This window comes from Chrysemys picta, chromosome 1 (assembly GCF_011386835.1).
Source record: "Chrysemys picta bellii isolate R12L10 chromosome 1, ASM1138683v2, whole genome shotgun sequence".
Lineage (NCBI taxonomy): Eukaryota > Metazoa > Chordata > Testudines > Emydidae > Chrysemys > Chrysemys picta.
In genome coordinates, this window is record NC_088791.1 from 279,823,093 (window position 1) to 279,848,229 (window position 25,137).

General features: G+C 43.0%; 1 protein-coding gene across 1 annotated transcript; it reads right to left on the reverse strand.

The window, feature by feature from the left end:
* Positions 1–22,065: 22,065 nt before the first annotated feature.
* On the reverse strand, positions 22,066–24,738 carry LOC135983991 (myb/SANT-like DNA-binding domain-containing protein 1). The gene is made up of 2 exons (XM_065598119.1): positions 23,801–24,738; positions 22,066–22,806 (listed from the first exon to the last, which is right to left on the reverse strand). Exons 1-2 carry the CDS (start codon positions 24,375–24,377, stop codon positions 22,331–22,333), a joined length of 1,053 nt encoding a protein of 350 aa, XP_065454191.1. The 5' UTR covers positions 24,378–24,738; the 3' UTR covers positions 22,066–22,330.
* Between the last annotated feature and the right edge of the window lie 399 nt (positions 24,739–25,137).

The window sequence follows — 25,137 nt, forward strand, 5'->3', positions numbered from 1 at the left end:
ACACAAAGGACAGGACCCCCCTGGCTTCCTGACTCCCTGATTAGCCTGCCCGCCCTGTCAATCAGGCTGACCTGGAGCATTGGCCTTTCTTCATTGTCTCTGGGGATTATGAGTTTCAGGGTCCTGATTTCTCATCAACCCTTCTCCTTCCTTTTGATACTGGGAGCTAGCCAACCAAAACACCCCTACTGAGTTTTATTAAGGGGCCAACAGTCCCCTTACATACTGTATCTGACACCTGGGTTTGAACCTATATCCCACTAAAAAGGTTTTAATTATTTCTTTATAAACATCATATATATAAATCTATGTATTTTCATAGCAAGATGTGTAAGAGAGAATAAGCCTTTTCACCTCCTTTCCCTATCATATGTTATCCTCTTGGTCAGCGATTGAAAAACAGACTATAAACTGCCTAGGGGAGGGACCTCTTTTGTCATATTTTATTGTCAGGCTTCTAATCTAGTGCACTTCTGGATTCTATAAACAAATAATGGAGGTCTGATCGTTCAGTTCCCTGCTTCTATTATCTTATTTTTGTGCACTTCTATCGCTTCATTGACTCTTCAGGGTATTTTCGTTGGGTCATGTTTCCTTTCACAAGCAAGTCTTGCATTGGGACCAGGAGGCTCTGAGTTTGCATTCACAAATATTGCATAGGGAACACTCTGTATACAGCCTCCCTGCAGAATTGTTAGGAGGCTTTGGCCTTCCCAAGCCTGTAAATCCTCTGAGATCCAAACAGGTTCTGTACCCCTAAACCCCGAGAGGCAGAACTTCAGGTCCCAGTCCAGTGCTCTATCCACTCAAGCAGAATTCTGGATAAAGTCTTCAAATCATTTTTAGCTTCGGGATTTTACTGAAGTGTGAATGTTGCATTTTAGAGACAAATTATACAAATCCACTATATTTAAAATATTTATAAGATTTGCTTATTCTGGACTAATTCCCATCACAAGCAGTGCAATTTCAGGGAGGGAGGAGAAACTTACAATACTTTGTAGTAGTTAGAGCCATCACCAAAGGGCAATGAACTCAGAAATACTCCATTCTGTAGAAAAGGCAGAACCAGCAAAGTGTGATGTTTATTTTTCAGTTCATCTTCCTGCTTGACAAGTTCACATGGATTATACAGCACACATTACAAACTGATATATTTTGCATTGGAGAAATTCTGCTTTCAGGCATGTAGCCCCCTATTGAGATGCTTCTGATCTCCAAGGGTAATAGAGCCCTCTAGTCCTCCCTTCTTAATTTGGGTCACTGTGCACCTGAGACCAATGGGCCTTGGTTCTTTGTGGTTGGTGCCTCTGCCCAGTGGCCAGATGTATAAAGCAGCAGATTTGCCCTCTAGGACATTACAACTCATGAATACTGGAAATCCAGGACTAACAGATGAGGATAATTGTTTTATTTTGGGAAATAATATGGGTAAATTAAAAGAGGGTAGAGGGAATCAAGGATGTCAAATGAGTATCCAGCCCATCCTGCAGCAATAAATGCTAAATGTCCAGAAATTAAGTAAAAATAATAAAGTGTACCCCAAATTTCCTCACAGGCCTGGTCTGGGTGGTGGAGTTATCGCTCAATGAAAGAGGCTGGTGTCCCTCCTTAAAAAGCAAAAAGCTCTCCCTTTTTTTGGGGGGGGGCGGGGGTGAGGGGGAGTAAGTCTCTCATGGCTGCAAAATCTGGCCATCCCAGGCTGCTTTGTGGGGAGGACTACCAAGCACAACTGAGAGTCAGCCTTCCCAGATACAGTGGAATGGTGGAGCTCAATCTCTCCTTGGTAGAGCTGGGATCTGTAGCTCAGTCTCAATCCCTCTGCCTGAGAGACACAAAATGGCATTGTCTCTCCTGCTATTGCAGGGAGCAACTCTGGAGATGCTTTTCCTCCAGTTGTTGTAACCCAACTGCTTGCAGCCAGCTCTCTTCTGACTGAGAGTCACAATGCACATGTTGGAGTAGTCCAGAGTCTTTGGGGCCTGAAGTTAGTCACCAGGTTATGTCATTCATGCTCTTGCCCAATAATTCCTACTTCTCTTCCTCCTGCTCCCAAATGTGGGATCTATCCAGGCTCAGCTCACATGTCAGAGGAGTTCAAAACCATATGAAAGCTCTCTGGGACCAGCAGTTGGTTGCTCTGCTTGTAAGTTTGACTCCTGGTCTTGCTGTCATGGGCAGTTTGTTTTTCTGAAACACAGAAGAAGCAGGCAGCCTCTGTTTTCAGTCCCCCCAGCCTCTGTACTACTGTCTGAGAGAACAGCTGGAAGCTATTTTTAAGCTCCCCGAGTACCATAAGGGCCTCAGTTACTCTTGCAATCCTATTGATTTCAAAGTGCTTGGATGCAACTGAGAGCAATGTTTGGCCCTATAATTATAATTCACATATAGCTCACTGTAGATAGTGTAACTACAGAGAGGAATTTGAAAGTACAGCTATTGATTTTAAAATAAGCAGAAAAACTGCAAGATCCATAAATAATTCTAATTACTAGGCTTACAGTAATAGTTTCATTAAGCTATAATTGGAAAATCATTCCAAACACATTTGTTTAGGTATGTTATAGAAGGCTATTTTGAAATTCCACAACTATCACCAAAGACTTTATTATATTTAGTCACTTGTAATGTTATGATATTACTATTCTAATTAAGATAACATGTTCTAGATATAAAAGCTGTTGTGTTTCAGTTGCTGCTAAAGTTAAATGCCACATTATAAATCCTGAGACTAAGTTTTAAGTATAACATAGCATTGAAGGATCTCATGGTTAAGGCCATGGACGAAGACTTAGGATACCTGTGTGACTACAGATAAGCCACTACCATCAGTAAAGCAGAGATAGTAATATTTTCCCATGTCACAGGAATATGGAGGATAAATTACAGTTACTATGGTGATGGAGGCCATGTAAATACCTCAATAGATATTTAAGGTCAGAACATTATTACTAGCACTGGGCTGGAAATTTTTTCTGATCCCGTGAACATTTTCAGGATATTAGGGGAAAAAACATATCCTGTCTTGAATTGGTATGAAAAGATAACCTCAAAAATATTCACAAACTGAAAATAAAACAAACAAACAAAAAATTGGTTCGGGTCAATTGAAATGTTGTGTTCTAGATTTTGCCCATTTTAATTTAAAGAAGAAGAAAAAACAGAAGTAGCTTATTTTGAAAATAGAAGTAATTTCATACTAGAAGTTTTTTGTTGTTATATGCAGTATTATAGCCGTGTTGGTTCCAGCCTATTAGAGCGACAAGGTGGATGAGGTATATATCTGATATTGGACCAACTTCTGTTGGTGAGAGACAAGCTTTTGAGTTTACACAGAGCTCTTCTTCAGGGAAATTAACTCAGCGTGTCGCTACTAAATACAAGGTGGAATAGATGGTTTAGCATAAGTAGTTAACACATATTTCAAGGAAGCATTCAAGATGAAGTGGCCCATTAACATCCACACCAGCATCAACTTTCTGGACACCACAATTAACTCCAACAATGGAACCCTACAGACAACTATATACAACAAACCACTGGATAGCTACACCTACCTTCATAGATCCAGTAGCCTCCCCAAACACACCAAGACATCTGTTATCTACAGCCAGGTGTAGATAACAGCCAGGTGAGCTTGTAGGAGATGCATCTTCAATTACCCTCACAAGTGTTATTTCAGCTTTGATCACCCCCGCCTCTGGAAAACTGTGCCTGTAATCAGAATAGTGTCCCTAGGTACTTGTACGGATCCCCTTCTGAAACCAACCAGATCCTTTGTTCCGCTTGTACCCCCCCACCTCCTCAGGCCAAACTTACCATGTCTAGTGTTCTGGCCATGCTGTGTGCTTGTCAAGGAAATTGAGAAAGAAGTGTATGCGACTTTTATGATTTCAAGACTGTTAGTGCTCACACAATACTGACTCTGTGTCTATTGTTTCTTTTGCTTCTGCAGATGTGCCCTTGAGGGCTAGCTCCTACACACTGATGGAGCGCCTCCATCAGATAAGGAGGCAAACACGGAGGACATGTCAGATCAGGCCGATAGCGAGCAAAGAGCACGAAGAGACAATAAATGAAAAACTAGAAATGTATAGCCAGGAGAGGAGACAGGGCCAGGAGTGGATAATACAGGGTCAAAAGTGGATAATAAAGCTCATGGAGGACCAAATAGAGATGCTATGGTCCCTGATTGTGCTGCTGGTGAAACACATGCGTGCTCAACTCCCCTTGCAGCCCACACAGAACTGCTTTCCTTGCCCTCTCAAACACCCCACACATGAATCAAATTCCTGGCCTGTCCCAGTACCACTTACACACCACCCCTAGGGACATGCTCCATAATGACAGCTGGGCTTACACACAGCTGTGAGATTCTCACTTCAGAGAATGCTGCTCTGTCATGTCCTTTGTAAAAAATGTTAATGTGTGTATTGCTGTTTAATAAAAATGTAGGCTGATTCTTTATTTATGACCTATGCAGGTTGGTTGCAACAGAAATTCGTACACAGTGGCAATTGGCACATTTGCAGACTGCAATTAAAGTTCAGCCTGGAATCATTACAGAGATCATTCAATGTGGCGAGTAAATAATGCTGGCTCAATTCATTATGGAAAGACACATTACTGGGGCTCATTGTCAAAATGCTGCTTCAAAGCCTCCCCAAGTCGAATAGCCCCCCATTGAGCCCTTCTAATATCCCTGGTGGTTTGAGCATTGGCCTGCTAAACCTAGGATTGTGAGTTCAATCCTTGAGGGGGCCACTTAGGGAATCTGGGGCAAAATCAATACTTGGTCCTGCTAGTGAAGACAGGGGGCTGGACTCGATGACCTTTCAAGGTCCCTTCCAGTTCTAGGAGATAGGATATCTCCATTAATTTATTTATTTTATGTACCTGCTGAACCCATTCTTGAAGCACTCCTTGCTGCTGTCAAGGCTTCTGATGTAAGGCTTCATGAGCCATGGGAGTAAGGGGTAGGCTGGGTCTCCCAGGATCACTATGGGCATTTCCACATCCCCTATTGGAATCTTCTGGTCTAGAAAAAAAGTCACTGCATGCAGCTTTCTGTACAGGCAAGCATTCCTGAAGACACGTGTGTCATGCACCTTTCCTGACCATTCCACGTTGATGTCAGTGAAACGACCTCAGTGATCCACTAGCACCTGAAATACCATAGAGAAGTAACCCTTTCTGTTGATGTACTCTGCTGCAAGATGGTCTGGGACCAAAATTGGGATTTGTGTGCCATCTGTTGCCCCACTGCAATTAGGGAGTCCCACTGCACAAAGCCATTCACTATTTCTTGTATATTGCCCAGAGTCACAGTCCGTAGTAGCAGGAGGTAATTAATGGTCCTGCACGCTAGCATCACCACAACCCCCACGGTGGACTTCCCAATTCCAAACTGATTCATGACTGACCTATAGCAGTCTGGAGTTGTCAGCTTCCACACAGCGATCACCACACACTTTTGCACTGCTAGAGCAGCTCTCATTTTGGTGTCTTTGTGCCACAGGGTGAGGGTGAGCTCCACACAGAGTTCAAGGAAGGTGGCTTTGTGCATATGAAAGTTCTGCAGCCACTGCTCATCATTCTGTATCTGCATCACAATCGGATCCCTTCACTTGGTGCTTGTTTCCCGAACCCAATAGTGATGGTCCCCTATGCAGCTGCTCCGTAGATGCCAACATCAATCTTGAATTGTTTCTTTCCATGGCACATAGCGGGGCAAGCAGCACAGATTCACAGCTCATGAAATACTGCAGGACCAGCCATGTTGTGTTCATAATTCTTATCATAAAACTGGTGAGCAATGCAGGATCCATACTTTCAGAGAGAGGGTGGGCACAGAGTTTACAGGGGCAATTGAAAAACAGCATGAAATGCAGTGCTAAACCCTTGGAATTATGGGACAGAGAAAACTGCATCATGGAGCAGTGATCACACCTCCATGATACACTGCAATTCATCCCCAGAACTCCTAGTGGCAGAAAGTAGTGATTTAAATAGTGGGATCGCTACCCACAATGCGCTGCTCTCTCTGTCTGTGCTGGAGCACCAAGTGTGGATGTGCTCCACCGACACAAGGAGCATTGTGTGAACATGCACAAGTGATGTAATTACTGTGGTTGATGATAGCTGATGTAACTTAAGTCTACTTAACTCTGTCGTGTAGACATGGTCTTAGTTTCCCAGTCCTGAAAAAGAGTTCTATGTAAGCTTGAAAGCTTGTCTCTTACCAACAGAAGTTGGTCCAATAAAAGAGAATACCTCACTCACCTTCTCTTTCCAATTTTTTGGACAGGTTAAAAACTCTTCTCCTCACTCTTTTAGAATAGAAACATTCGTTTAAACTGTCCCTTTCCTGTGAAAAAGGTTTTTTTGTCAAAACATTCCCAACTAACTATAAAAAAGTAATAATTAGACAACTAAATTCTGCTTCTACGGTATATCTCACTCTTGCTACATTTAAACAAATCTCAGGAAATAAAAATGCTATTAGTTACATAGATATATGGATTAGAGCGAGTAAGCCTATTGTGTGCTTGTACTGTATATTTATACTTTATACCTAAACATCATCAATGGTCATTCACTGACATTAAAAAATAATTAAACCGTGACTGTTCAAATGATAGAAAACAAATAAAAGCAGTTACTTTCCTGTATGGAAGTTTATGGGTCAGTGTAATGCCTCATTATGCTGCTAGAGGCCGCTCTCTTTCTAAATGAAAAAAATTGTGTGCTAGACCTGTGGCCTGAAGCTATAGAGGGTAGAGAACCCGCTATTGCCAGCTGTTGGTGAACAGGGGAAACAGAAGCTCCAGAGGGAAAGGAGCTTCCCCCCCCCCTTCTATTAGTGACCAGGGGAAAGTACAGCTACAGAGAGAGCTTCACCTGCTTAAGCTTTCTAACCAGAAATCCTCCAAGTCCAAGAGATGCTTTGAGGAGTCATCAGAACTATATACAAACTCCAAATTTGGTGAGGTACCTGGACTGAACTGAAAGGAGAGGGAGGGCAGGGGAAAGGCCTCCTACCTCTTGACAAGGACTCTGCTCAAGGATCGTATATGCCATTGATCCCCCTCTACTGAAGACTTTGCAAAGAGATGACTCAAAGACAATGATGCAGAAACAGGCCAGAAGCAGCTCTTTGCTGAAGCTGCAGAGGGCTGCAGAAGAGCTGTGTGAGCTCCAGTGAGGGGCCCCCTACTCAGAACCAATAAACCTGAAATCACTACAGCTGGGTTAGGTGGCAGAGCCTCAGGACTGGACCAGGGAGTAATTCCCCTAGGAGCTGGAGAGCAGCTTGTCTGACTGCACTTCCAGACCCTGGAGCCATGCTACCTACCGATACCAAGTGGTGAGTGAGGTGTAGTGGAGGGAGAAGGGGGAGAAGGATGTGTTAAAATGTTAATATGTGCTAAAATGCTGCTTGTTTGACACTCACACCAGTGGGTGGGGGACTGAGTTAAACGACTGCTGCCAAAGACACCATGGGGTGGGTGTTTTACTTATTATTCATTTATATATATTATTGCTATGTTTTCCTGTGTTGATGCTGTGTGCTTTGTCCCCTGCTTTGTTTTGTATTTGGACTCAGTGCTTACAAGTGGGGAAGTATTACCTATAAAAGGCACCCAGGGGAGGTATTTAGCTTTTCTCAGGTTTCTGGGTAGGAGCATGAGCCAGTAATGTTTTGTCAATTTCAAGAAAAATCCCTTAAATATTTGTAGCCAGCTCTTGTTGCCACTGACAACTCCTGGGAATGCCGCAGAATGTACACAAGGGAAGATTGAGAGGGTAAGTTTGATCTTTCTAGTGGAACATAATGGCTCTGCACTTGGACTATGCCTTGCATCCTTAAAAGAATGTCTGTCTCTAAGAGAAAGAGTCCCAGAATGAAGACAATGGGACTTAAAGATTAACAGCTTAGAGCTTTATTTCTGTTCACCAGTTATCCACAAATAGTGATTTCAATGGATTTGTTATACATAATTGTTAACGAATGTATTTGAGTATGTCAGTTGTAAGCAAGCAAAGTTGAGAATTTGCAATTTGAGCTGTGTGACTGGTATGATTTCTGGTTCTGTGATTTGTTTTCAGTGATTTTATTTCTGACTGGTTAACACCACTTTCTTTTCTTTTCTTTTCTTTCTTGAAACATTGGAGAAAATACAATTAGCAAAAAGCTGCATGAATATAATATTGTTATAAAATTGCATACATTCTGTGGCCTTCCTCAAGACTTCTTATTCTTGTGCTGTAATAGAGCAATACCAGGTGAAACTGCTCTTCTTGGCATGAAACAGCATTCTTGGTGATGGTCTATTCTTTTAGATGAAAAGGGGCAGAAGGACTCAAAGGTGTTAACATTAGGGCTATCGATTAATTGAAGTTAACTCACGCGATTAACTAAAAAAATTAATTGTGATTAAAAAAATAATCATGATTAATCACATTTTTAATCACACTGTTAAACAATAGAATACCAATTGAAATTTATAAAATATTTTGGATATTTTTCTACATTTTCATATATATAGTATTCTGAGTTGTAACCGAAATCAAAGTATATATTTTTGATTATAAGTATTTGCACTGTAAAAATGATAAACAAAAGAAATAGTATTTTTCAATTTACCTCATACAAGTACTGTAGTGCAATCTCTGTCGTAAAAATGCAACTTAAAAATGTAGATTTTGTTTTTGTTACATAACTGCACTCAAAAACAAAACAATGTAAAACTTCAAAGCCTACAAGTCCACTCAGTCCTACTTCTTGTTTAGCCAATCACTAAGAGACAAACAAGTTTGTTTACATTTACAGGAGAGAATGCTGTCCTTTTCTTATTTACAATGTCACTAGAAAGTGAGAACAGGTGTTTGCTTGGCACTCTTGTAGCCGGCATTGCAAGGTATTTACGTGCTAGATATGCTAGATAGAAGTCTTAAAAGATCAACACTCCAATGTGGAAACTACAGAAACAGAACCACCGAAAAAGAAAAACAACGTTCTGCTGGTGGCATCTGACTAATGGTTTTTCTTTTGTTTTTTTACAGTGCAAATACTTGTAATCAAAAATAAATATAAAGTGAGCACTGTACACTTTGTATTCTGTGTTGTAACTGAAATCAATATATTTGAAAATGTAGAAAATGTCCAAAAATATTTAAATAAATGGTATTCTATTAATGTTTAAGAGTGTGATTAATAAAGATGAATTTTTTTAATCGCTTGACAGGCCTTGTTAACATGCCCCTGAAATTGTCCAACATTAAACAGTTTTAAATAATACCCTTGGGTTTGGTATACAGAGACCTTAGCCCGTTCAGTACTGTGCAAACACATTATAAATCCTTTGAAACTTTTTATTAAAAATACAGAGAAGGAAAACAGTTACAGCATTTGAAATGTAAAGTATTAAATAAGGCTTTCATTTTTAACATTCTTTGTTTCCTTTCATGTTAGCTGTAAATAGTCTTTAGAAGGAAAACAACAATACAAAACCCTTATTTTTGACAGTCACTTAGTTGGCAATAATTGTCCTTCCTGGGAAAAAGGAGAAAAAAGTTAGTTTAAATGGGTTGGAGCTGATGATATTGAAGTCCAACCCTGTTTCCTAGAAGACCAAACAAGACATGCACAAAAGGAGAAAGCAAAGAACAGCAAATATAGAAAATGCAGCTTCTCTCTCGAGTGTTGACTCTCACTTGCAACCCCACTGTTGGAAAAACTCAGGCACTGCACATCGTCATATTAGCCATTCTAACTTATACTGGCTTTGGGCCATTAAGGGCATTGCATTTAGCTGCCTTTCTGCTCACAGGAGTGTTGCAAACTGCTGGCTAAGCCAGACTGTTATTAAACAGAAGGCAAGAGAAGACAGAGAAGAAATACGATGGCGAACGAAAAGGACATATGGGGAGGAGTGACCCCCAGGGAGTGTTTGGAATTCAGCTGTAGCCAGTGGAGGTGGCAATGCAATCTGGGTCCCTCTCTTGGTCTGGTCTTGTCAGGACGTCTCTTGAGCTAAGGATGTCGAAGGCCCCATGATTATACAGTGGATCCCAGGTTCCCAGCACATAAGGAGTTGTTGGGTGGGAGGCAGCCATGATGCAGAAACTTGTGCCTTTCCCGTCTTTCAATCAGCAATTGTCCCCATTTGCTTCCTCTCCTAATTTCCCCTCTTTTAAGGACCCCAAAAGGGAGTGCTCGGTGGACTAGTCCATCCCTTCTTTATTTTGTTCAACAATTAGGCCTAATTTCTGGCACAATAATTTTGCTTCACTGATTTCTGGCCCCATGCTTCTCTTGCTCACCAGGCATGATCTTAATACAGTCCTTGAATTATATCAGTAGGCCTTTTTGTTTAAACTAATTTAGTCTTTCTGTCTCCCTTTTATATCTTTTACCATCAACATTTGTTATGATAGGTTACTGTGACATTCTATGAACTTTCACTCACTTTTTACAACTGAACAGACATTAGGGTAAATCTGTAGACAAAATTATTACATCAGCGGACCAGATGTAGAAAATAGGTGGCAGATGTTGCATCCCTGCTCCATCTTTCCAATTAGTCTCTCATTTAGATTTAGTGCATTTCACAGCATCTGCACTACAGGGCTTGCTTTTCAGCAAAGATTACAATAATTTCATATTCTACAACGTTGGCAGAAACTGCTTTCCTACTTTGTTGCATAACAACAGAGTGAGACTCATCTGCTTTGCTTTCAATTCTCGTCATTTTCTTAATCACAAGATGCTTTCACAGTGCCACTGTTCTAGACAGTGAGTTCAGCTGCTCTTACTGCATATTAAATGTAGTGACGGGGGTAAAATAATCCCCTTTTTTGGGGTAAGTGTGCAGAAAGGGGGAAAACGTTACTTCTTGACTCATCACATCATTACAAGAAAAGTTGTGACAGATCTTATGGATTGGATGTGTCTTTCCAACTGCACTGATTATATGAAATCTGGGATGACATCTTGTGGATTTGGGAGCATCCATAGGAAGGGCTGAGCCTTTCTGGGCCCTTGACAGCATTTTTACAAAAGAACCCTACTGGTGCTAGTTCACCGACTGCGCTTGCACATTTTCTCCAATCCCTCAAAGTGGGAGAGTGGGAGCTGGTAGGGAAACTCTGCAGTTGCCATGGCCTCTAAAAAACCCCCCACAAAGGTTTTTTGGACTTCAGGAATATATTATTTCATTAGTGAAAGAGAAAAAAATGTGGACAGACACATTCATAGTGTATCCTAGTCTCAAGTATCTATAATATTAAATTCTAGATCAGCTAAAAGCAATTTGCAAAGTCAAGAATGCATGTAAATTCTTAATTACTTGTGCTCCCTTCATTCTGCCCCCTTGTACGTCTATCCTGTTCATTAAATGAAGCAGGGGTCTTGTGCAAAAAACAGTATGTGGCCTTGTAACTATTGTGTATACATGGGGGAGGAGGGGAGAACCTCTCTTATAAGCTTTATACTAGTGGTTAGGGCATTCATCTGGGATGTGAGAGACTCAGCTTGGATGGGGGGTTAATTATTTTCTCTGCCTGAGTGAAAAAGGGAATGCACTTTCATCTCCCACATTGCAGGACAATGCCTTAACCCTTGAGCTATGGGCTATTCTGATACGTGTCTCTCTTCTGTGGAAGCTGTTCCATTTGGAATACATAAATTGTCATTGGGCCAGAGAAAGTATGGGAGTGAATCCTCTAGTCTGGAGGTAAAAGACCAAAGTTCAAGTCCCTGCTCCAATGACTATTTAATCTGTGAAACAGCTTGAACAAGAAATTTCCCACATTCCAGCCCAGTGCTCTAGCCGTTGGACTAAAGTTTATAAGGATGCTACCACTGCCACCACCTTCTCCCCTACTGCCTCCAGCTCTTTTGTTAATTTAGCTCAGTGGTGGGCAACCTGTGGCAGGTGGTCTATCAGGGTAATCCACCGGCGAGCCGTGAGACAGTTTGTTTACGTTGATCGTCTGCAGGCACGGCCCTCTGCAGCTCCCAGTGGCCACGGTTCACCATTCCCGGCCAATGGGAGCTGTGGGAAGCAGCGGCCAGCATGTCCCTGTGGCCCGCACCACTTTCTGCAGCCCCCATTGCCCCACCAGAGGATTACCCTGATGGGCCACAGGTTGCCCACCACTGATCTAGCCCCTTAGAAACACCTGGGAATGTGTTTGAAAAAAACATTTTTTGTTTAGTTCAAAATGGACTTTTTAAAAAAAAAACACTGCATGTTTTTGGAATTTTCATCTCGTTTCAACCTGGACTGAATTTTTGTTTTTGTTTTTTTTGTTTTGTGTTTTTGGAACTGCCATCAAACTGAAAAAATCAATTATTCACCTAGCTCTAGTTTTAACTGCCATTTCATGATCTCATCACATTTGCATTCATTTTACCCCAGTACAACTGCAATATTGCAGAGCAGTGAAGTTACTCCTAAATTACACCAATAAAAGTCAGAGGAGAATCAGATACCTATGTTTAAAATTGTACAACTTTGACATATATGTTCTCTTTGATGAAACTTTTGTTTCAGGCTCTCAGTTTAGGATGGCTTTTCTTTTGTTTTCAAGAGAAGAAACTGGGCAAGCCAGACCCAAATTAGATTATTTTTTTCTTAAACACAATGAGTATATATCCTTTTTAACATATGCCAATGTCTGATCTTAAATATTTTCAAATTGTTTTTATTGGTGGCTTCACAAGGAAAATGTACTTTTACTAAAACAGCTAATACAAACAGAACACTGAAGAATATTGTAGACCTGAGAAGGTGAGAATTGGAAACTGCTCCCTACACATCAGTCTCTTCTCCCGACGCCAACTTTTGCAAGTTAAGCTTTCAAATGTAATGAGAGGGATCTCCACGAATAAATGTCTTCTTATAGGTTTATTCCAGAATCAAATTTCATCCCTCCAAGGGAATTGAATTTTGGATCAAAATGCGTTGTTCAGCTTAATTTAATTGGCTGATGAAAAATAATTTTCAGTTCCTTTAAAAAAATTAAGTACACAATTACAATTCAATTTTATTTCTACATAATGAAACAATTTCAAACTAGCTATCTCAGAAAGAAATAATGGTGAGGGAGAGCTTCACTCATTCATATCAGTCATCTTCAGCCCCAGGTAATGCTTTCTTTGCTAAGTGTCTTGCTGTATAAAGTTCCCCTTAGAGAAATCTGAGGGCTTGTGAATTCAATAACAGTGACTGAGGTTACAGATGCAAATATTCTCATGTGTTTATAATTTATTGCCTATCAGATACTATAACCTACTTTGGAAGAAATTTTGGAAGGGCAATCAATTACTGCAGACACCATCCTATGATCTGCATACAAAATGCAAAATGGTTAAAATACGATTACAAGACCTGGAGCTATTTCTGTTTGTAGAGGCCATATTCTTACAGAGATTGAAAGAATATCCAGTTCCAAAACACTGTAGAAAAGTTGCAGAGAAGAAAACCATTTTGTTACAATGAAGTTTCAGAACTGCAATTAACTGGTGAGCCATATCTTGCTCATTTGGCTTAAAATTATTGGGGAGGTGGGTAAAAATGTAAGAGCAGTTGTAACTTACATATTATAGGCATTTCTGTGTCACTCGTAACAGTGGTCATGGGAAATGGTGGATGCTACCCATTACCATTGTAACAATGATATTAACGTTTTAACCCTGACCCATGTCAAGTGACTCAACCGGGAAATAGATTATAGTCTTATTAGAATTCCTAAAAACCACATGTTTATTTCATAACCATAGCATCTGAACACTTTGTAATAAGATCCATCAAATTACCTCTAGAAGATAGATGACCTTCCTCTTCTACTATTCTACTACAAGAAATTGATTCCATAATGCTATGTCATTACTACACCAAGGTTTAGGGAAATGCTTTTTAAAACAAATGTCTGACAATATGCTCTGAAGGTCCAGCCCAATTTTCTTGTTCACTTTGTTCAATATTTCTGGGTCCTTCTCTGATATCATTCTTCTATCTACCATCACAAAATAGAGGTTTAAAGCGGGGCTCCAGTATCTAAAGTCTCCCAGCTGAGCACAGCCCAAGTATGGTGGGGAGAGTAAAGAGGACACTAGGGCTATAGCCCATTAACTTAAAATTGATGCCACATAACTTGGTGACAATCTGTTAGAAATTGTGAAAGGGAATATGTATAATGACTGAAATTGGTCATAACAATGCATCATTGCATTTTTAGATTTTCTCATTCAGAAACATCATGCTTACTCTACTCCCCAAGTGTGACATGAATCTAGAAGACTACAATATAGGTTATGTCTGCCTGAAACAGATGGGTATGTAGTTGGCCTGGCTCAGCTGTGCCTCCGTTGCTGCTACCCATGTTACTGCAGCTACACTGGTATATATACTAGCACTAGCTCAATGAGTGATAGCACAAGAATGTATACACAAGGAGGGAGTCACACCCTAGTTTGCAGTGTAGATGTATCCATAGGCAGCAGAGCTAGTTGATAACAAAAATCCATTTTCAACCTGGTGCTTTTCCACTGAGAAGGGGGTGGGGGAGGTGGGGGGGGTGGGAACCCAGAGGGACAAAGGATTCCCGCCTTATGTAAAAAGATATATAAGTGGGTGGAACAGAGAAAAGAGAGATCCATCATGAGGAATCCCCTAGCTACCACCTGAGCTGGAAGAAGGGCTGTACTAGGGGAAAGGATTGTGCCCAGACAAGGAAGGCATCCAGTCTGTGAAAAGGACTTATTGAAACATCTTTCAGGGTGAGATTTTATCTATACTCAGTTGTATTACTGTATTAGGCTTAGATTTGCATGTTTTATTTTATTTCACTTGGTAATTCACTTTGTTCTGTCTGTCACTACTTGGAACCACTTAAATCCTACTTTCTGTATTTAATAAAATCACTGTTTACTTATTAATTAAACCAGAGTATGTATTAATACCGGGGGGCGGGGGGACAGCTGTGCATATCTCTCTATCCGTGTTATAGAGGGCGATCAATTTATGAGTTGTATACAGGGTAAAATGGATTTATTTGGGTTTTAGACCCCACTGGGAGTTGGGCATCTGAGTGTTAAAGACGAGAACAGTTCTGTAAGCTGCTTTCAGTTAAGTCTGCAGCTTTGGGGCAAGTAATTCAGACCCTGGGTCTGTGTTGGAGCAGACGGGCGTGTCTGGCTCAGCAAGACAGAATGCTGGGGTCCTTTCAATTAAGCCTACAGCTGTTAGGGGACATGGTTCACATCTAGGCCTGGGTTTGCAGCAGGCTAGCGAGTCTGGCTTAAACCAGGCCCCAGATCTCTGGAGGTCCACAGACTATATCTAAGATTTTCAAAGGGACACCTCCATTTGACATTTTTTAGGGGCCAGCAATTGAAAAAAAGGTTGAGAACCACTGGCTTAGAGTACACTGAAACTTGTTCCAGTAATGTTTCCTGTCTACCTTCCCCCTGTCCTAGCACTGTGACTTAAGGCCAGATTTATAAAAGGTATTTAGGTGCCTAAAGATGCTCAGGGATGCCGAGTGGGACTTTCAAAATTTCCTTGCCACCAAATTCCTATTTGGAATTTAGGCACCCAGCTACACTTGAAAGTTCCACTGGGCTCCTAAATACATTTTAAAATCTGCCCTTAGATATCCAATATTTTCTCCTTTGTTTTCTTTCCTTGTCATCATAGCCATAGAATTTCTTCACCATTCTATATCAAATCGCATTTCCATACCATTGTAAACACTTTGGACATATACAACTGCGCTACTCATCTTGCTTATTTAAATGATGTGTATAAAGATGTTCTTCTCTATTGATGATCTTGTGACGTGAAGCATCAAACCAAGTTCCTGTTGTGCTAACTATATCAAAATCTTCAGCACTGGTTCTTCTTGCATTATTCTCATGTTTTGTTTGCTTTTGTATACACATATTGTAGTCTAATACTAATCTTATGCTTTATTCTTAAGTCCCAGAACTCCCTGTCTGCTCTAGTCTGTTATAATTATCATTAGATAGCTTGAGTTAAACAAAAGTTCCTCTTTTTTTCCCTTTCCCATCTAGTTTAAAATCCATCTAAATGAGTGGTTCTCAAAGCCGGTCCGCCACTTGTTCAGGGAAAGCCCCTGCCAGGCCGGGCCGGTTTGTTTACCTGCCGCATCCACAGGTTTGGCTGATCGCGGCTCCCACTGGCCGCGGTTCGCCTCTCCAGGCCAATGGGGGCTGCGGGAAGGGCACCCAGCACATCCCTCGGCCCGCGCCACTTCCTGCAGATCCAATTGGCCTGGAGTGGCGAACCACGGTCAGTGGGAGCCACGATTCGTGAACCGCGGCCAGTGGGAGCAGACGCAGCAGGTAAAAAAAAACGTCCTGGCCTGGCAGGGGCTTTCCCTGAACAAGCGGCGGACCGGCTTTGAGAACCACTGATCTAAATAACTGTGCCTATTTTGAGCCAGTAGTTCAAGTACCACTTCTGCTCATTCAAACAGGCTGTCACTACAGAATGCACACAAGTGCTCTGTAGGTATCAAATGCAATCACATATGGAAATATTTGAAAGCAATTACAATCCAAGGGCACATTACAAGACCCGTACACAAATTGAATAGTGTTTTGCATGCCAAGTTATCCCATTGAAGCCAATGTCACTACTTGTAGAGTTGTATTCAACCTGGGTAAGGGTATCTGAATCTGGCCTCAAAGATGAAAAACACAAGACCCAGGGTAACAATTCAGGTTAGGTAGGTTTGATAAAAATGAGGGAAAACAGGGAAGTATGATGTACTATGAGGGGGGAGAGAATGATTGATAAGGACAAGGATGTTTGTTCCAGGCATAGGGGGCATCATGATAGAAGGTGGAAAGTGGAGTCTGGGAGAAGGAGGTTAAGGGTAAAATAAAGGCAGAAGAATTAGTGACAAGCATAAGGCATGGGTAAATAGGAAAGAGAGGGCATATTTGTGGACAGGGCAGAGCTATGTATGGCCTTATAGATGAGGACAAAGAAATTTAATTAAGAGCTGGGAAGTCAATGGAAGGATTTTTCAGCAATAAAAGGATTCTGAGGTTTGAGAAGATGTCATTCTTTGACATCTCAATCCTTTAAATAAAGCTGTTTTGTATAATAACAATCTAATTTTCTGCAAATGGAATAGAAGTATTAACAATATAGGGCCACATTCTTTCCAAACAATTGGAATTAAGAAACAAAGCCAACATTACCACCATGCACATAACCATGACAATAAACAATGCTTCAGTGTAATCTTCTGTTCTTCTTATCAAGCCATGCTGGGAACTGCGTATTTTGAAGGCTTACAACTGTTAATGAATTGAAATGTGTTTATTTATGGTTTTCTGAATGCAATATAAAGATTACTATGATGTGAATGCGAGTATTTTCATGTTGAATTAATTATTCTCATGTACAATATGGAAATATAAGAGGGGAGTGGGAGAAAGATTCCATTTTGTATGTCTGATGTGTAGCGATATCCACTGTGTGCAGCACAAAAATATTTAACAAAGATAAATTGGGCGGCAGCATAAGCTAGTGGATAGTATATTGGACTGGAACTTATGAGGTCTTGGGTGCTATTCCCAGCTCTGAGGGGCAAGTCACTTCACCTATTTGTGCCTCAGTTTCACTATTTATAAAATAGGGATAATGGTGCTCCCCTCCTTTGTAAAGTGTTTTGAGATTTACAGATAAAATATGCTACATAAGAGCTAGGTATTGTTGTTTTCTTCTTTTACTCCCTCCCCTCCCCCCCCAAAAATTGTGACCCAGATAGTGGTACTTCAATCTCGTGTGAGGTGAAAAAGATCTTGTCAGTACTGAATGCCTGTTAGTACTTGTAGTGTGGAGGACATAAATGCAAAGAGCCATGCCTTAAGCAGCAACTAGAGAACTCCCCTCACTTCCTGTCAGAGGACTTGCAGGTCCCAGATTCTCTCTTTGTTATGTTGGGAAGTACTGAAGATGAACCCAATTTCTCTGAAGAATTGCTTTTGGAGTTTCCACTAAGTAGCATCTGGGAATTTCTGCTGAGTTCCAAGCAGTTCAGATGTCTGGGAGGTTTCGAACCAAATTTTGTTCCCTGGTGTTAGTTCAGGTAGTTTTTTTTGTTCTGTGATGAACACTGACATTTTGTTGCTGAATTTTTATTTCAGCATCACATTTCAAAATTCCTCCAGGTCAGACCACTTAGATTGGAGCTGTATCAGTGCCAATGTGTTTTAGTCTTTGTCCCATCAGAAAGTTTCCTGGAGATAGTCCACATGTAAGTGATGTAGACAGATATGCCAGGAATGTTTTAAAGAGCTCCACTGATTTTTGCAAATTTTTTTTTTAAATATGTACTGTTCTCTCCACCTTCCTGTTGCTCTGGGGGTAATGTGGACTACTGCTATGATGTTCAAAATCAAAACCCTGTGCAAATGCTAGGAATGTTTTAGATGTAAATTGAGGCCCATTATCTGACATAAGGACTTTAAGAACTTAATGTCTTGCAAATATTGACTTCAGTTTTTGGATGACGTGTTGACGAGGTCTGTGTAAATATAGCCAAGTCAATATATCTGGAGAAGTAATAAACTCCAATAATGTATATGCATCCTTTCCAGAAAAATAAAGCTGTTGCTATCTGCTGCCAAGATCTGTGAGATACTTTTGTGGAGAATAAAGTTCCCCCCACACACACTTCTTACATACCTTGCAGCCCTCTGCTAAGGTCTCAATTTGCCTGCTCAGACCTGGCCACCATATGGATTGTTGGGCTCATGGATACCATCTCTTTTTGAAGTACTGTAAACAGGCCATCAGCCTTGTGAACCTCATTTCAATCCTGTCACTATGGTAATAGTTTTGCTGGAATTTGACTCCTTCTATCCCAACCTGTTAGTCAGAGTTGAAGTTTTCTGGCAGGTCTCATCCTTTAGTTGTTCATTTCTAAATTGCTGAAGTCAGCTGTCAGTTGCTGGAGTTGCTGCCAAAAAAATCAATGTAGACTTTGAAATCTTTCTCTAAAGCCTTTTTTTTTTCTGTTGATTGCTACTTCACCGGGGATCTAGATGGTAACTGCTGCTACGAGTGCTTTCCCAGGTACATGAATGACAAGGTGGGTGAGATAATATCTTGTATGGACCAACTTCTGTTGGTGACAGAGACAAGCTTTCGATCTTTCACAGCTCTTCTTCAGGTTACCTTGTCTCTCTAATATTATGGGACCAACATGGTTAAAGCACTGCATTCCCAGTTATGTATTCAACATTGAAAGAAAATCACAACAACTGTTGTCAAAATCTTTGAATCCTAGGTAGAAGGTCATTCAATGGTTTTAATGAGCCCAATAATGCCACCCAGGGCATTAGGTCCATTTATGTTTTAAAATCCAAGCCAAAAAGATATATGTACCAAGCCATTCAGAAGCCCCAGTGACTGCTAGAGCTTCCTTTTCCACTTGTGCATACCACTGCTTTGTTTTTGTGAGTCTTCTTGATAGGAATGCAAAAGGTCTTTAGTAAACCACTGCACCTAAACCAGATGAAGATGCATCTGCTGCTACTATTGTTGGATAGTTTACAGAGTATTATGCCAAAAGAGGTGAAGATGTCAACAGTTTTTTTATTTTATTAAATGTGTTTTGTTGTGTGCTCCCCTAGATCCACATATTATGACCATTATAGAGATCTCTAATGGTTTTGTTAAATGAGATAAATTTGGTAAGAATGTCCTAAAATTATTTGTCATATCCAGGAAACTTTTTTCAGCAGAAATATCTTGGGGTTGGGGATAAGACAAGTAATGCCTTCTATTTGTCTGAATCCATCTGAATTACCTGTTTGCAAATTGTGTCCAATACACTTGATTTCCCACTTTCTAAATTCATATTTCTTATTCAGTGGCCATGTCTACACTATGAGAGTAGTTCGATTTTACTTAAATTGAATTTTTGGAATCAATATTGCAAAGTCGAACGTGTGTGTCCACAGTAAGGACAGTAATTCGACTTTGTGAGTCTACAGTAACGGGGAAAGCGTCGACATTCGAAGCGGTGCACTGTGGTCAGCTATCCCACAGTTCCCGCAGTCCCCGTTGCCCATTGGAATTCTGGGTGGAGCCGCAAAAGCCTTCTGGGTAAAAAAAATGTGTCCAGGGTGCTTTTGGGTAACTGTCGTCATCCGTCCATCACTCACCGCCCTCCCTCCCTGAAAGCGCCGGCGGGAAATCAGTTCGCGCACTTTTCTAGTCAGTGACAGCGCGGACGCCACAGCACTGCGAGCATGGAGCACGCTGCGACCATCGCTGCACTTGTGGCCGCTCTCAATGCCTCGCAGCTTATCATACACCTTTCCCTGAGGCAGATGCAGATAAGTCAGGCGAGGAGGCTACGGCACCGCGGTGAGGGCCTGAAGTCTGAGAGTAGCACAGACCTCTCAGAAAGCACAGGACCCAGCGCCGAGGACATCACGGTGGCAATGGGTCATGTTGATGCCGTGGAACGGCGATTCTGGGCCCGGGAAACAAGCACTGAGTGGTGGGACCGCATAGTGCTGCATGTCTGGGATGAATCCCAGTGGCTGTGAAACTTTCGCATGCGGAAGGGAACTTTCCTGGAACTTTGTGAGTTGCTGTCCCCTGCCCTCAAGCGCAATGACACCCGGATGCGAGCAGCCCTGACTGTCCAGAAGCGAGTGGCCATAGCCCTCTGGAAGCTTGGAACGCCAGACAGCTACCGGTCAGTCGCGAACCAGTTTGGGGTGGGCAAATCTACCGTGGGGGTTGTTGTGATGCAAGTAGCCAAGGCAATCGTTGATGTACTGCTGCCAAAGATAGTGACCCTGGGAAACGTGGAGGCGATCATAGATGGCTTCGCAGCGATGGGATTCCCAAACTGCGGTGGGGCCATAGATGGAACTCACATCCCTATCCTGGCACCGGACCACCAGGCCAGCCAGTACATTAACAGAAAGGGCTACTTTTCCATGGTGCTGCAAGCACTGGTGGACCACAGGGGACGTTTTACCAACATCTACGTCGGATGGCCGGGCAAGGTTCATGACGCTCGTGTTTTCAGGAACTCTGGTCTGTTTAGACGGCTGCAGCAAGGTATTTACTTCCCAGACCACAAAATAAATGTTGGGGATGTGGAGATGCCTATAGTCATCCTCGGGGACCCAGCCTACCCGCTAATGCCCTGGCTCATGAAGCCCTATACTGGCACCCTGGACAGTGAAAAAGAACTCTTCAACTACCGGCTGAGCAAGTGCAGAATGGTGGTGGAGTGTGCTTTTGGCCGTCTCAAGGGGAGATGGAGAAGCTTACTGACGCGCTGTGATCTCAGCGAAACCAATATCCCCATTGTTATAGCAGCTTGCTGTGTGCTCCACAATCTCTGTGAGAGCAAGGGGGAGACCTTTATGGCGGGGTGGGAGGTTGAGGCAAATAGCCTGGCTTCTGATTACGCACAGCCAGACAGCCGGGCGATTAGAAGAGACCAGCGGGACGCGCTGGGCATCCGGGAGGCTTTGAAAGCTAGGTTTCTGAGTGAGCAGTGTAACCTGTGACTTTTAAGTTTGTGTACAGAGAAGCTGAACCTGCCCCCGTTTCTTTACCCAGTTAATGTTGACTATCCTCTCCAGTTACATACCTCCTTCACCCCCTTCCAACACACGTTTCGAAATAAAACCAGTTCTACTTTGTTAATGAACACCGTTTTCTTTACTACTGTTTTCGCGGGAATTTTTTAAAACTGGGACGCAGACTGTGGTGGGGAGGGGGTGTAGTGTAGTGACGCAAATGAAGCTTCTAAACTCAAGGATTGACAGGCTCTGCTGTGGTGGGCTGCTTGTTTCAACGGAGCCTGTCACCCCTCCTGATCGGGACTGTGTGTATGGGGGGGGCTATGTGACTTTGTGGCAGGGGGAGGACGGTTACAGATCTCCTGCTGCGTGGCTCTGTAATCCTGCATAAGGTCCGCCGCTTACGATCTGTAACTGCCCTCCCCCGCCACAAAGTCACAGAGCAACCCACCCCCCACCACATAACACGAAAACCACCTCCCAGACTGACCAGGGTAACTAGTAACTGCACTGTGTATGTGCCCTGCTGCTGTACCTGCCCCCGCCTATGTACCCTGCCAAAGGTGACTGTCCTGTCCAATTACCAACCGCCTTTCCCCTCCTCCTCCAAAAGAACATGATGGAAACAGTAGTTAACAGAAACATATTTTTTATTATCAAGTACACATGGAACTGGGAGGTGAAACTTGGACAGGGGCTTGTGTCAGGCGGGAAGGAAAGAACTTGTCAAATTTTGGGGAATGAGAGCCTTCTGCTACTAGTGCTCTCTGCAGGGGTGGAGTGAGAGTTAGCACGGACTCTGCCGCCCCTCCTTCTTTGGACTTTGGGTGAGGTGGGTATGGAACTTGGTGGCGGGGGAGGGCGGTTAGAGATAGACTGCAGCGGGGCTCTGTCCTCCTGCCTCCGTTCCTGCAGAACATCCACAAGGTGCCGGAGCGTGTCCGTTTGCTCCCTCAGTAGTCCAAGCAGCGTTTGAGTCGCCTGCTGGTCTTCCTGCCACCACCTCTCCTCCCGATCCATGTTTGCTTGGTGCATTTGGGACAAGTTCTCCCGCCACTGAGTCTGCTGTGCTGCCTGGGCTCGGGAGCAGGCCATAAGCTCCGAGAACATGTCCTCCCGTGTCCTCTTCTTCCTACGCCTAATCTGCGCTAGCCTCTGGGAGTGTGATGCCAGGCTAGGTTGTGAGACAGTCGCAGATGTGGCTGTGGGAATGGGAAAAAGGGAGTGAATTCCTCAGAAAGATAAATGTAGTTGTGAACAAAGAACATAGTCTTTCTCTGTGAACAAGACCATGCACAGCACCTATCACATGCGCACTCAGCACAAGGTCGAATTCTCGGCCTTCGCATTCAGTGCCTGGGGTCTTGCACAGCACATTTGAGAAGCGGGGCAGGACACCGGAATTTCTGTAGCAGGCAGACATGGTAAGCCGTAGACTTGTGGCAGCTTAAAACTTTAATATTAGCAATGTACTGATTTCACATTGAAAGCAATGTCAGTCCCTGCTGCCAGCAATCCGGCAAGCAGGAACTCTGCCCCTGTCCGACCCCCTCGCGGCTGTCCCCGGGAACGATCCCTGTAGGCTGCCCCTCTCCCGCCTCCACCGCGTGGCTGCAAACCAGCGGTTACAGTTCTGTAAAGGAACGGGCAAGCAGTCCCAACACTAACATTCCCCTACCTAATTCAAAGCAGGTCACCATGAACGACATCACCCTGATGAGGATCTCTGACAGTGAGAAAGAGAGAATGCTCCGGGAAAGCCTCCAAAGACCAGGGCCGTATGCCGCCCTGCTGTGCAGAGCAATGATTCCCGAGTACTTGATTGTCTTGTGGCGCGGCAACGTGTCGTACTACGGAGGACCCAATAAGGCCGCTCTCCCCAGGAACCTGATGCAACGGCTTTCCAATTACCTCCAGGAGAGCTTCATCGAGATGTCCCAGGAGGATTTCTGCTCTATCCCCGGACATATAGACCGCATTTTACTCTAGCTGCAGTAGCAGGGACTAAACAGTAGAGCGGCTTGGGCAGGACAATCATGCAAAACCGGACATTGCTAGATTTTTTTTCAATAGTTGCACTGCCCATGACTGAACCGTTAAGTGCCTAGGGCAAAATAATCATGAACAACCCATTTTTTAAATTGTTAATATTCCTGTTCTGTTAAAAATAAATGTTTAGATGTTTACAACACTTACTGGCTGATCCTTCCCCAGATTCTGTGTCCGGGGTAATGGCTGGGGACGGTTGGTAGGGGATCTCTGTAAGGGTGATGAAGAGATCCTGGCTGTCGGGGAAATCAGCGTTGTGAGTGCTGCCGACTGCCTCGTCCTCCTCATCTCCTTCCTCATCTTCCCCGTCCCCTAACATGTCCGAGGAACCGGCCGTGGACAATATCCCATCCTCAGAGTCCACGGTCAGTGGTGGGGTAGTGGTTGCGGCCGCACCGAGGATGGAATGCAGTGCCTCGTAGAAACGGGATGTCTGGGGATGGGATACGGAGTGTCCGTTTGCCTCTTTGGTCTTCTGGTAGCCTTGTCTCAGCTCCTTGATTTTCACGCGGCACTGCGTTGCATCCCGGCTGTATCCTCTCTCTGACATGTCTTTAGAGATCTTCTCATAGATCTTTGCATTCCGTTTCTTGGAGCGCAGCTCAGAAAGCACGGACTCATCGCCCCACACAGCGATGAGATCCAAGACTTCCCGATCAGTCCATGCTGGGGCCCTCTTTCTATTCTGAGATTGCATGGCCATCACTGCTGGAGAGCTCTGCATCGTTGCCAGTGCTGCTGAACTCGCCACGATGTCCAGACAGGAAATGAGATTCAAACTGGCCAGACAGGAAAAGGAATTCAAATTCAAATTTTCCCGGGGCTTTTCCTGTGTGGCTGGTCAGAGCATCCGAGCTTGTACTGCTGTCCAGAGCGTCAACAGAGTGGTGCACTGTGGGATAGCTCCCAGAGCTATTAGCGTCGATTTCCATCCACACCTAGCCTAATTCGACATGGCCATGTCGAATTTAGCGCTACTCCCCCTGTCGGGGAGGAGTACAGAAGTCGAATTAAAGAGACCTCTATGTCGAACTAAATAGCATCGCGGTGTGGACGGGTGCAGGGTTAATTCGATGTAACGGCGCTAACTTCGACATAAACGCCTAGTGTAGACCAGGCCAGTGTGAGGCTGGGTTTTTGAAAGCATGTCAAAACTGTAGGTAGTTGATCATCATGTTTATTTTTATCTCTGCCCTTACCAATGCACCTGCATGGTAAGGACACGAGGAAAACCTGACACAATCTGAGATATTTTCCTTTTGGAAATGTTCTAGTACTGAAGATTTGTCAAATGGAAGCCAATTGAAAGTGTACCTTCCAAATGGGGAAATGAATGTTGTTAATGGTAGAGATGTTTTAGAAAGGTTTTTTTGCCAGCAGCTTGCTGTAGCATCTAACACTGAGAATAGTTTGGCTTCTGATAACTGAGCTAATATCTGGTCTACTGTGGGAAGCATGTCTTTCACAGCACATGTTTTTATTGA

What these genes read in the sequence shown, in the direction of transcription:
- LOC135983991 (XM_065598119.1), bottom strand. Translation starts at nt 24,377, where the DNA reads ATGCAGAGCTCTCCAGCAGTGATGGCCATGCAATCTCAGAATAGAAAG. An exon ending in ATCTGGGGAAGGATCAGCCA is followed by an intron (nt 22,807 to 23,800) that starts GTAAGTGTTGTA and finishes CCATTCCCACAG; the next exon opens with CCACATCTGCGACTGTCTCA.